Genomic DNA, 14,244 nt, shown 5'->3' with positions numbered 1-14,244 from the left:
TGAACTGCCGTACGAATGATACAAACGATCTATGTTTTCCTGTGAAATGCCGTGCGAATAATACAAACGATCTATTTTTTCCTGTAAAATTCCGTAAAGATGCATGATACAAACGATCTACGTTTTTTCTGTGAAATGCCGTACGAATGGTACTATCGATCTATGTTTTTCTGTGAAATGCCGTACCAATGCATGACACAAATGATCTATGTTTTCCTGTGAAATGCCAAGAAACGTACGAATGGTACAAACGATCTATGTTTTCCTGTGAAATGCCGTACGGATGGTACAAACGATCTATGTTTTCCTGTGAAATGCCGTACGAATGATACAAACGATTTATGTTTTCCTGTGAAATGCCGTACGAATGGTGCAAACGATCTATGTATTCTTGTGAAATGCCGTACGAATGATACAAACGATTTATGTTTTCCTGTTGAATATCGTACGAATGGTACAGACGATCTTTGTTTTCCTGTGAAAAGCGGTACGAATGGTACAAACGATCGATGTTTTCCTGTGAAATGCCGTACGAATTGTACTAACTATCAAAGTTTTCCTGTGAAATGCCGTACGAATGATACAAACGATTTATGTTTTCCTGTGAAATGCCGTACGAATGATACAAACGATCTATGTTTTCCTGTGAAAAACCGTACGAATGGTACAAACGATCAATGTTTTCCTGTGAAAAGCTGTACGAATGGTACAAACGATCGATGTTTTCCTGTGAAATGCCGTACGAATGGTTCAAACGATCTATGTTTTACTGTGAAATGCCGTACGAATGATACAAACGATCTATGTTTTCCTGTGAAATGCCGTACGAATGATACAAACGATATATGCTTCTTGTGAAATGCCGTACGAATGGTACAAACGATCACTGTTTCCCTGTGAAATGCCGTACGAATGATACAAACGATCTATGTTTTCCTGTGAAATGCCGTACGAATGATATAAACGATTTATGTTTTCCTGTGAAATGCCGTACGAATGATACAAACGATCTATGTTTTCCTGTGAAATGCCGTACGAATGATACAAAAGATTTATGTTTTCCTGTGAAATGCCGTACGAAGGGTGCAAACGATCTATGTTTTCTTGTGAAATGCCGTACGAATGATACAAACGATTTATGTTTTCCTGTGGAATATCGTACGAATGGTACAGACGATCTATAATTTCCTGTGAAAAGCCGTACGAATGGTGCAAACGATCTATGTTTTCCTGTGAAATGCCGTACGAATGCTACTTACGATCAAAGTTTTCCTGTGAAATGCCGCACGAATGATACAAACGATTTATGTTTTCCTGTGAAATGCCGTACGAATGATACAAACGATCTATGTTTTCCTGTGAAAAACCGTACAAATGGTACAAACGATCAATGTTTTCCTGTGAAAAGCTGTACGAATGGTACAAACGATCGATTTTTTCCTGTGAAATGCCCTACGAATGGTGCAAACGATCTATGTTTTCCTGTGAAATGCCGTACGAATAGTACAAACGATCTATGTTTTCCTGTGAAATGCCGTGCATATATAGTATACAAACGATCTATGTTTTCCGGTTAAATGCCGTGCGAATGATACAAACGATTTATGTTTTCCTGTGAAATGCCGTGCATATGGTATACAAACGATCTATGTTTTCCTGTAAAATGCCGTGCGAATGATACAAACGATCTATGTTTTCCTGTAAAATGCCCTGCGAATGATACAAATGATTAATGTTTTCCTGTGAAATGTCGTGCATATGGTATACAAACGATCTATGTGTTCCTGTAAAATGCCGTGCGAATGATACAAATGATCTATGTTTTCCTGTAAAATGCCGTGCGAATGATACAAACGATCTATGTTTTCCTGTAAAATGCCGTAAGAATGCATGGTATAAACGATCTATGTTTTCCTGTGAACTGCCGTACGAATGATACAAACGATCTATGTTTTCCTGTGAAATGCCGTGCGAATAATACAAGCGATCTATTTTTTCCTGTAAAATTCCGTAAGGATGCATGGTACAAACGATCTACGTTTTTTCTGTGAAATGCCGTACGAATGGTACTATCGATCTATGTTTTTCTGTGAAATGCCGTACGAATGAACAAACGATATATGCTTCTTGTGAAATGCCGTACGAATGGTACAAACGATCACTGTTTTCCTGTGAAATGCCGTACGAATGATACAAACGATCTATGTTTTCCTGTGAAATGCCGTACGAATGATATAAACGATTTATGTTTTCCTGTGAAATGCCGTACGAATGGTATACAAACGATCTATGTTTTCCTGTTAAATGCCGTGCGAATGATACAAACGATTTATGTTTTCCTGTGAAATGCCGTGCATATGGTATACAAACGATCTATGTTTTCCTGTAAAATGCCGTGCGAATGATACAAACGATCTATGTTTTCCTGTAAAATGCCCTGCGAATGATACAAATGATTAATGTTTTCCTGTGAAATGTCGTGCATATGGTATACAAACGATCTATGTGTTCCTGTAAAATGCCGTGCGAATGATACAAATGATCTATGTTTTCCTGTAAAATGCCGTGCGAATGATACAAACGATCTATGTTTTCCTGTAAAATGCCGTAAGAATGCATGGTATAAACGATCTATGTTTTCCTGTGAACTGCCGTACGAATGATACAAACGATCTATGTTTTCCTGTGAAATGCCGTGCGAATAATACAAACGATCTATTTTTTCCTGTAAAATTCCGTAAGGATGCATGGTACAAACGATCTACGTTTTTTCTGTGAAATGCCGTACGAATGGTACTATCGATCTATGTTTTTCTGTGAAATGCCGTACCAATGCATGACACAAATGATCTATGTTTTCCTGTGAAATGCCAAGAAACGTACGAATGGTACAAACGATCTATGTTTTCCTGTGAAATGCCGTACGGATGGTACAAACGATCTATGTTTTCCTGTGAAATGCCGTACGAATGATACAAACGATTTATGTAGTCCTGTGAAATGCCGTACGAATGGTGCAAACGATCTATGTATTCTTGTGAAATGCCGTACGAATGATACAAACGATTTATGTTTTCCTGTTGAATATCGTACGAATGGTACAGACGATCTTTGTTTTCCTGTGAAAAGCGGTACGAATGGTACAAACGATCGATGTTTTCCTGTGAAATGCCGTACGAATTGTACTAACTATCAATGTTTTCCTGTGAAAAGCTGTACGAATGGTACAAACGATCGATGTTTTCCTGTGAAATGCCGTACGAATGATACAAACGATTTATGTTTTCCTGTGAAATGCCGTACGAATGATACAAACGATCTATGTTTTCCTGTGAAAAACCGTACGAATGGTACAAACGATCAATGTTTTCCTGTGAAAAGCTGTACGAATGGTACAAACGATCGATGTTTTCCTGTGAAATGCCGTACGAATGGTTCAAACGATCTATGTTTTACTGTGAAATGCCGTACGAATGATACAAACGATCTATGTTTTCCTGTGAAATGCCGTACGAATGATACAAACGATATATGCTTCTTGTGAAATGCCGTACGAATGGTACAAACGATCACTGTTTCCCTGTGAAATGCCGTACGAATGATACAAACGATCTATGTTTTCCTGTGAAATGCCGTACGAATGATATAAACGATTTATGTTTTCCTGTGAAATGCCGTACGAATGGTGCACACGATCTATGTTTTCTTGTGAAATGCCGTACGAATGATACAAATGATTTATGTTTTCCTGTGGAATATCGTACGAATGGTACAGACGATCTATGTTTTCCTGTGAAAAGCCGTACGAATTTAGTACAAACGATCTAGGTTTTCCTGTGAAATGCCGTACGAATAGTACAAACGATTTATGTTTTCCTGTGAAATGCCGTACGAATGGTACAAACGATCAATGTTTTCCTGTGAAATGCCGTACGAATGGTACAAACGATCTTTGTTTTCCTGTGAACTACCGTACGAATGGTGCAAACGATCTATGTTTTCCTGTGAACTGCTGAACGAATGGTACAAACGATCTATGTTTAACTGTGAAATGCCGTACGAATGGTACAAACGATCTATGCTTCTTGTGAAATGCCGTACGAATGGTACAAACGATCTATGCTTCTTGTGAAATGCCGTACGAATGGTACAAACGATCAATGTTTTCCTGTGAAATACCGTACGAATGATACAAACGATCTATGTTTTCCTGTGAAATACCGTACGAAAGGTACAAACGATCTATGTTTTACTGTGAAATGCCGTACGAATGGTACAAACGATCTATGTTTTCCCGTTAAATGCCGTAGGAATGGTACAAACGATCTATGTGTTCCTGTGAAATGCCGTTCGAAAGGTACAATAGATTTATGTTTTCCTGTGAAATGCCGTACGAATGGTACAAACGATCTATGTTTTCCTGTGATAAGCCGTACGAAAGTTACAAACGATTTATGTTTTCCTGTGAAATGCCGTACGAATGGTACAAACGATCTATGTTTTCCTGTGAAAAGCCGTACGAAAGGTACAAACGATTTATGTTTTCCTGTGAAATGCCGTACCGTTATGGTACAAATGATCGGTATAATAAGAATTACTAGTTACATTTATGAACTTAATTATAATTGACATTTCATCTTCTGCGTAATTTTAAAAACAAAAAGGTATGTATTTTGCAAATAAAATTATTATTGTATGAAGGCACAGCATTGAAAAAACATATTGATTTAATTCCATTCCAAATCTTATCGTATCTGCAACTTTGTTTGTGTTGCAGATATATATACGAGGCTGAGAAACTAGGGAAGGGAGAGGTTTTACCGCATCCAACCCTAGTTTTTCGCAGAATACATGATGTTATTCAGGTCTCAGACAGGGTATATACTGTGACATTCCGGCTTAGAGTTTATATCCCCTGAGCCGAAGGCAAAAGGGATATAAGCCCTAAGCCGGGAATGTCACAGTATATACCCTTTCTGAGACCTGAATTACACATATATTACGGATTACCCCTGACTTATTGTTATTTTCCAGTGCAGGTTTTTGTTCACAACACATATACATGTTCGGCATACGTGAAGGATTTTCTAATTTGCTGTGATCATAATTTTGCGTGTTTTTGTATCAAAAATGTATTATTGACTGAGGCACGTCATTATTTTCCCTCTGTGAGCCTCTGACAATCTGAAAGCTTTTGACTACGTCACATAGTAACCGGTTTCAAGATGACGTTTTTGAGGTTTTCCAATTGGGGATAAAAACGTCGTATATACCCCGGAGGTTTCCTGAATATACTCTGACATCTCTGTGTTGTTATCCAATCATAAACCTCGACACATTTGTAATCCGTAATATCATATGTTATTCAGGTCTCAGACAGGGTATATACTGTGTGTATCCCCAATTGGAAAACCTCAAAAACGTCATCTTAACACCGGTTACTATGTGACGTAGTCGAAAGCTTTCAGATTGTCAGAGGCTCACAGAGGGAAAATAATGACGTGTCTCAGTCAATAATACATTTTTGATACAAAAACACGCAATTTACACTTTGTTATTATAAATTATCACATACACGATAAAGTTATGATCACAGCAAATTAGAAAATCCTTCACGTATGCCGAACATTTCGGGTTTTCAACTTATATATGTGTTGTGAACAAACACCTGCACTTGAAAATAACAATAAGTCAGGGGTAATCCGTAATATATGTGTAATTCAGGTCTCAGAAAGGGTATATACTGTGACATTCCCGGCTTAGGGCTTATATCCCTTCGCCTTCGGCTCAGGGGATATAAACTCTAAGCTGGGAATGTCAGAGTATATACCCTGTCTGAGACCTGAACAACATATAATACTGCAACTAAAAATAATACATTGAATCATAGCTATTTAAATTGTAAAACTAATTTCCATCCTTTATTAAAGAAATCCCTGATTCAGTGATTGTGGAAAACGTTATCCATAATTACATGATGATTGCACAAAATACAGCTGTTATGTATAAAGTTATAGATTCCAGTGAATGGTAAATAGTGACTAAACGAATATCCAAAAATAGGAGATTTCCAAAATGTTAATTGCCTCTGATAGCTACCTCGGAAATTATTCATTTCGTATATGTTTTTCTTGTGTGAATTTGAAGAGGATTTTCCAAACCAAATTGAAAAGGATAAAGAGATTATCAACAAACACAATTTATGTATAGATCTACACGTATTTAATTTGTTTACGTTTAGTATTATGCCTATTCATTGGCATGTAAATGTTTTAAAAATTATTGCAAATTAAATTGACAGTATTTTGCTCCGCCCCATTTATATATAACTACTAAATAAAACTTTAATTCATCATTTCGATGTTTCTACTTGTATAAGTTGCTATCCTGTTCAAAGTAAGAATATTTGGTTCAGAAAGACAAGAAACCTTGCTTTAACATTTTCTTAACTTATTTTTTTTCATGTGCTCAACTTAAGGGGTCAGTTTCGACTCCAATATGGAAAAGATGGTTTGGTTCCTGGTCGTAATCATTTGTCATGTGTATATTTGTTCTGCTAATAGCCCGACAGTAGACCAATATCACACAAAAAGACAATTGAAAAGAACACTCATGGAAAAGTATTCTAACCAGCAAATACCACGGAAACACGAATATGATAGTGTATACGTGACCGTTTACCCGTACATTGATTTGTTTTTGGATTTTAATGAGAATGTTGGAACCTATGTTGTATATGCACTTTTCCGGATAAAATGGGAAGATAATTATATCACATGGAATGAAACAGAAAACGATGGCATAACTGTACTGCGTTTTCCAGTTGCAGAGGTTTGGTTTCCGAAGATTATGATACGGAATACTATAGAAAAACGGACAATCTATAAATCAGATGATGATTTGGATCAAATGACCACTTATGTTGAATATTATTCAGATGGTTCAGCATCCGTTTTAGCTGGTGGTGTAATTGAAGTGGTTTGTCATGCAAGCATGTATTATTTCCCTTTCGATTCCCACGTTTGCAAAATTGAGTTATATTTTGATGACAGCGCTGTAATCACGGATTACAATTCTTACGGGGACCAAACCCTTTTAGCACTTACTTACTTTACTCCTCATGCAGAGTGGGACTTAACTAACGTTACGTCTGTACCGGACCCAGATGGTTGGCCACAAATGATTGTACAACTTAAACTTGAAAGGAAACCTTTATTTGTGTGCGTAAGCCTAATACTGCCAATTTTTCTTGTTAGTTTTCTCAACGTTTTCGTGTTTGTTCTACCAATAGAATCTGGAGAAAGAATATCACTTTCGGTAACCTTATTTCTTACATTTGTAGTTATAATAACAATGGTTGCCGAAAATCTTCCCGAGAGCAGCGAAGTTAGTATCTTCATAATATTACTGATAACAAAAGTGATAGCCAGCATCCTGACGACTGTAATGGCGATAGTAACTTTATCATTATATTACCGAAATAATGATACTAAAACATTTTCACTATTTAAAATGTGTACATGTGCTACGAAATGTCGACAGCAGGAAAATGGCCATGAGAATCAGGCAACGAAAACTTCGAAGCACTCAACATTGAGTGCCAAAACAAACTGGCAAAACGTGGTACAGAAAATTGATAGAGTCTGTATTTTTGTGTTAGTAGTAGAAATACTATCTGAAATTATAGCTGCGTTGATTATCTTTAGGAATCGATGGGGTTTAAACAATAGTTAGTAGTTGTTTATTTTTAAAATTCATGATCTGATAACATACATGAAATACATCACATACATGTAACGAACAACAATTTGAAAGTTGGAAAATATATTACAACATATTACCATTATATACAAATAATAAATTGTATGAATCTAATATAGAGATTGTTTTATATTCAGAATAATGTCATACAAACATAAATTGAAATTACTAAAATTTCTAAAAGGACACTTAAGAGACACTTGTATTAAGCAGTGGAGCTGCTGTAGTTTATTACATTGGGTTAGATGTAAGTTTATGTCAGCAGGTAGGGTGAATTATAAATTATTTCAAAGAGCATGTAAAAATGCCATTGATTAGTGGAAAAACTGTTTACAGAATTATGTCAAAATCATCCAGGAGTGTAATGTAGATTTATACACTAATTTAGATACTGTGTTGCATAAAAATTAAACAGATAGAAAAAAAAATGTATTTGAAAATTATGAGGTAAATTGGCATAATAGAATATTGTCTTAAAATGTTGGAAAAAAATATGTACTTATAAATTGTTAACAGAAAATTTCAATATGATGAAGAAGTGCATTTGCTAAATTATGGTGTGTTGTTTCCCCCTTGCGAATAGAAACAGGTCGCTATCAAAAGAAAAACCGTAAATGAAAGAGTTTGCCTTGAGTGAATTATAAAAGGAAGATGAGAAGCATGCTTTAAATGCAGTTTTGCGTGACAGCTTTTTTGAAAAATTATATGATTCTTTATAGAATGGCACTTGTATCTTAATATATATATAGATATATATAACTGTTCTACAACTCGTCTAAACATCAACCCAACAATGTTAGATCTGTAAATTTGCTTTCGCAAATTTTTGGTTCTTCCCTCGCCGGGATTCGAACCCATGCGTCTGTGATATTGTGACACCAAATCGCCTGCACTGCAGCCGTCCCGCTAGACCACACGACCACCTGGGCTCTCAAAAAAAGAGCTAACTGTTATATATAATGACATGTATTACAAGTGGTGAATCTTGAATAATATTAAATCTGTAACATTTTCTGCGGGAATTCTATGTTCGTCATACATGATTCAATACAAAAACTTAAACAATACAAAACAAATTTAAAAAGATTAAAGTTCTGCAATCTTTTAAAGAGTTTTTTGTTGGATCTGTAATGTTCTTTGATTTGAAAATATATATATATTTGTTTAAATCAGAGAGACATTTATGAAATGAATTATTTAACTGATTTTTTTATCATCGTTGACTTACTATTAATATTATATATAAAGTTCATGAAAAAAATCCAAATATTAATAACAAGCTTAACACTTTATTCTGCTATTAAATAATTTATGCACATAAATGATTATGCACATTGGTCTTTTAAGTATCATGTCATCAGAAACAAGATTAAAATTGAGAATGGACATAGGGAATGTGTTGCCGAGACAAAACCGACCATAGAGCTGAAAACAGTCGAAGGCCACCAATAGGTCTTCAACACAGCAACATTATCCTGCACCCTTAGGCGTGCTTCAGCTGGCCTATAAACAAAACAAGTTTACTAGTTCAATAATAATGGACGTCATACTAAACTCCGAAATATATAAATGAATTGAAATTAGAAATCAAACAAGTCTGAGTTACGTTACATATATCTCCCAATTGAAACGAGATTCCCGGGTTTGTATTTCCTATCATGATTTCCTGGATAGAGTATTACTGCTCACAAGGATGCTTTTAAACCAAGAGTTCCAAATGGTGAAGTTTCCTAATTTTCACAGACACTATCATGAGTTGGTTGACCGTTTCACAGATGATATCTGATATGTTCCTTATGTCGTAACAACAATACCCTTCCCTTTTCACAATGTGACCTACCGAATAAGACTATTTACCGGATGATTTGGAATAACATAAGCAGCACCACGGGTGCCACATGTGGAGCAGGATCTGCGTACCCGTCTGGAGAACAAGAGATTATCCCCAGTTTTGATGGGTTCGTGTTGCTCAGTCTTTAATTTTCTATTTTGTGTCTTCTGTACTATTATTTGTCTGTTTGTCTTTTTAATTTTAAGTCATGCCGTTGTCCGTGTCAGTTTATTTTCAATCTATGAGTTTGACTGTCCCTCTGATATCTTTCGCCACTCTTTCATAGGCCCCTGACTAAGGACAGGCACAGGACAGGAATGCGGCAGGATTGAACATGTTTTGTTAGATCTCATACCCCTGTCTTCTATACCTCTATAGCGTTATATTCATATCAATATTGTAGAAAGCAAAAACGTGAATGCATTCACAAGAAAAACGTTAATACGTATAATCAACCTCGGTACTTGATATATGAAAAATTAAAATTAATTGTCAGTAACGATAGCAGGGATTGATTCAACTAAGAAATCAATTACGTTGTATTGTTTGAATGCAGTAACACAACCTTAGGCTGTGAAAAAGTCAGAGTGCTTATTAATTATTTATATCTCAACGGTATAAAAATCACTGTTCTGGGAGCAAGCATAAATATAATTTGAAATCCCCTGGAGCAGGTTTAGAGTAATCTCCGCTAGCCAAAGGTTAACTTACTGGCTCGTAATCCTTGGCTAGCGAATATGGTTTGAAGTCAAATTGCGCACTATAATAAATTCCTTCTAACTTTAATTACTGTTCCTTTATTTGAACATTTTTGTGGCTCATAGTTGACCGTGAAAACTTACGTAGGATACTAATCTTCTTAGATCACGTGGGTATTAGTATTGGTGACGCTGCGAAATCAAATATCCATGAACATTAAATTTTTCCTCCATCCTTGCAAATCGGTATTCACGAAAATGAATTAATTCACAGTATGCCAACAAAAATATTACATGCAGATTATAGCAAAAACTGTCAATATTCTCAAAGAGCGAATTCAGTAAAGGTAGATATCACAGACTATTTCAAGACACTTATCTGGACTAAAGTTAATGCAAAATGCATGTAAATGGTTTTGTCATTCCTCTCTTTAACTTCGACAATCATCCAATGATTGAAATTCACCATTTTAGCAATCATAAACACAAATGAAATACAGAACGAAATGGAATAGGAAACGGTGGATATCTTTGAAATATTTTATTTTAAAGCCTTTTTATATGGTAGTTTTAGTTTAACAGATTTACGAATCGGACTGCATAATAGATAAAGTCCATTACCAGAGCTCTAGTAAGGGGCCTCTGATTATAGTTAATTAACGAATACCGAATTTAGGAACTCTTTCTTACGAATACAACTGTTAAAGCTACCATTTCAAATACCAGTTCTAAAATCAAAACGATAATACAGCATCCGTCGATTTTGTGTGCAAGCAATTTCCAATCACAATCTAGAAGTTTTGGAATATCGGTTGGAACTAGCTGTTGGCTTCCACAAATATCGTTGGGTATTTGCCCTGAACACCCTGGAACATCAGATGTGATTTGCTGTTTCCGTCCTGGAACATCGATTAGGATTTGCTGATGACGTAAGCGAACATCGGTAGTAGTTTCTTCTTGACGTCTATGAGTTTCGGAGGAAAATAGGGAGCTAGGTTCCTGTTGAAGGCTTTTACATTTGCATTTTTCAAAAACACTTTTATATAAAATCATTAACCAGGAAATATCATTTTCATTCTTATTATATACAGAAATGGTTATAATCGTCATTATTGTTGTAAGAACACTGGTAATAACTTTTATAAACAACAATATCTGGAAAACACTCACGTGACTGCTTGGCGGAAGTATGTCAGCAACCATTGTTATTACCACAACGAATGTTAAAAACAAAGTAACTGCAAGAGAGGTTCGTTCTCCAGATTCAATCGGCAAAATAAAGACAAATACATTAACAAAACTTACAAGAAAAACGGGAACAACTAAACTGATACAACGAAAAAGTGGTTTTCGTTCAAACTGAATTTGTATGTCTACAAAATCACTTTTTAAGGGCGATAGTATGGTTGACACATTTCTAATTTCCCATTCAGAACTCGGTTTGTGCATTTTCAGAGCTGTTAGATAAGTGTCATTTGTGATAGAGATAGATATTCCAAAACATTCTTCATACAATTCAATACTACAGGTCTGAGTATCAAAAGGAAAATAATACATGTTCGCTTCGCATGCAGTATCAATAACACCTCCTGCCAAAACTGTAGCTGCGCCATTATGTTCATATCTGACTAGATCCGTTTTTTGATCAAAATCATTATCAAAAGTAAATATTGTCCTTTTCTGGACACTGTTTCCAATTATCAGCTTTGGTACCCATACATTTTCTATAGGTATCAATAAAAAATCTATGTCGCTATTTTCTGTAATATTCCATCTGATATACATATCATACCACTTTAACGAAAAAAATCCAAATATTGATAATATTCCCTCGGCTTCATCAAACCTTAAAATGAGGTCGATAAATGGTTGTATATTTACATCGACATTATCAGATTTGTTTATTGTAGGTGGTATATTCCGGGAGTAGTTATTCAAAAGTTTCTCCGTGAGGTGCCTTAATCTTTGATAGTAAGTCATGTTGCTTACATCTGTAGATCTAGTATTCATGCTTACATGAGCAAATATAAGACAGTAAAATATTTTTCTCATTTTAGTATTGCAAATGCCTTTTACATTAAATTCGTATTGCAAGATATATACTAGTTCAGCTCCATTTGAATGTTGCAACTCTGATAGAACCAAAACAATTCAGGTAAATTAATCATAGAATTATCATAGATTAATATCATAGGTGGCGATGATGGGAGCTTATTAACGACATTGACTGGCTATACATCATTGGTGGTTATGTCACATGTTACCAATTAGATGCATCCATAGCAATTCAAAATATTGAATTTCTGAAAATTTAATGCACATATGCCCTTTGGGTAATTTAGTTAATCTACAGCACGCATTTTATAATGGCACTAATTGATTAAATATTAAACAGCAATAAAGATTTAATTAAAAAAAATATGATACATAGAAGTAATGCTGGTGAATAACAACCACAATGCAAGTAGCTCTTTTCAATAAAAAAAAATACAAAGTTAATTGCCCACCTCTGATATTGGGATTTTCTCTTTGCATGAAGACCCATTGAAAGCTTTGGGCTGTTCTTTTTTTTTACACTTTTGTCGGGTTGCTGTTTAACAAGTTCTCGGTTGCAATTCCCTTATCTATTTTAGGTTTAAATTGACAATCATGCATTTCATTTTGGTATGCTCATTTTATGATCTTCATGAAAAAAACCATCTGATTTGAATTGAAACTGCAATACATTTGACCACATTTTTCATACTTTTAAATGTTGTATAATTTTTATTGAAATATTGTGGTATAATTGCAACTGTCCACAACAGACCAAAATGACACAGACATTTAAACAACTATAGGTCACCGTACGGCTTTCAACAATGAGCAAAGCCCATACCGCATAGTCAACTATAAAAGGCCTCGATTTGACAATGTAAAACAAATCAAACGAGAAAACTAACGACCTTATTTATATAAAAAAATGAAGAAGTTTATTTTCCTGTTCTGATTTTGACTGAAATCATCTAACAAATGATGAATTGAAAAAATAACGAGCATCAAATAGCTATAGTATCAAAATGTTAATGTTTTGATTGCATAAACTGATAAATATAACTTGCATGTCAGATAAATGTGATTATACGTAAATAATCAAGCTTAGTAAGCTACCTTTACCGCATGTCCATTTATATCAGCAATAAGTAAAAACGAAACAAAAAGCTTATTTATTCAAAGGGATTCATAAAAACTGATACAATCAAATGTTATCAACCAAGGCTCGAATGAAGAAATAGCCCTCTAATTGATGAACTAGAACAGTCATTTTCCAAAATAAATAGACATCAGGAATGACAGTTGTTATCTATTCGTGTGATGTGTTTGAACTTTTGATTAGGGATCATATTCCTTTTTGAAATTTCCTAGGAATTCAGTATCCTTGTGATTTTACTTTTAAATTGGTTTTTAATTAACCATACCTTTTGATTAGGGATATTCCTTTTTGAAATTTCCTAGGAGTTCAGTATCCTTGTGATTTTACTTTTAAATTGGTTTTTAATTAACCATACCTCCTTCTTGTAATAGTTGCGTTTTATTGACAAAATTGGGCGAGGAACCCACACAGACATACTATGTTAATGTGATATTAATTGCGATCCAGCAGCCAAACTGTGTAAGGAATATACCGACATTCAACAAAACTAGCTAAACAATTCAAACAAACATACAAATATATACAACAAAGACGCCAACGAAAAGTGTAGTTGATGGTAAATTTGACAATGACCTCAACATCATAGATATAAAAAGATGTGGTGTGAGTGCCAATGAGAAAACTCTCCTTCCAAAAAACAATCTAAAAAGGTAAACCATTATAGGTCAATGTACAGCCGTCAACACGGAGCCTTGGCTCACACCGAACAACAAGCTATAAAAGGCCCCAAAATTACTAGTGTAAAACCATTCAAACGGGAA

The 14,244-nt window shown here is 34.9% G+C and overlaps 1 protein-coding gene across 1 annotated transcript; it reads left to right on the top strand.

Moving 5' to 3' along the window:
• Positions 1-6,374: 6,374 nt before the first annotated feature.
• Positions 6,375-8,399, top strand: LOC134693026 (neuronal acetylcholine receptor subunit alpha-9-II-like). The gene has a single exon (XM_063553718.1). The coding sequence runs from the start codon at positions 6,499-6,501 to the stop codon at positions 7,732-7,734; it is 1,236 nt and encodes a 411-aa protein (XP_063409788.1). The 5' UTR covers positions 6,375-6,498; the 3' UTR covers positions 7,735-8,399.
• Positions 8,400-14,244: the final 5,845 nt, after the last annotated feature.

Source organism: Mytilus trossulus, chromosome 12 (assembly GCF_036588685.1).
Source record: "Mytilus trossulus isolate FHL-02 chromosome 12, PNRI_Mtr1.1.1.hap1, whole genome shotgun sequence".
NCBI lineage: Eukaryota > Metazoa > Mollusca > Bivalvia > Mytilida > Mytilidae > Mytilus > Mytilus trossulus.
Note: the sequence above shows the minus strand (reverse complement) of the source record. Positions and strands in the feature narration are given on the sequence as shown.

What these genes read in the sequence shown, in the direction of transcription:
- LOC134693026 (XM_063553718.1), top strand. Translation starts at nt 6,499, where the DNA reads ATGGAAAAGATGGTTTGGTTCCTGGTCGTAATCATTTGTCATGTGTAT.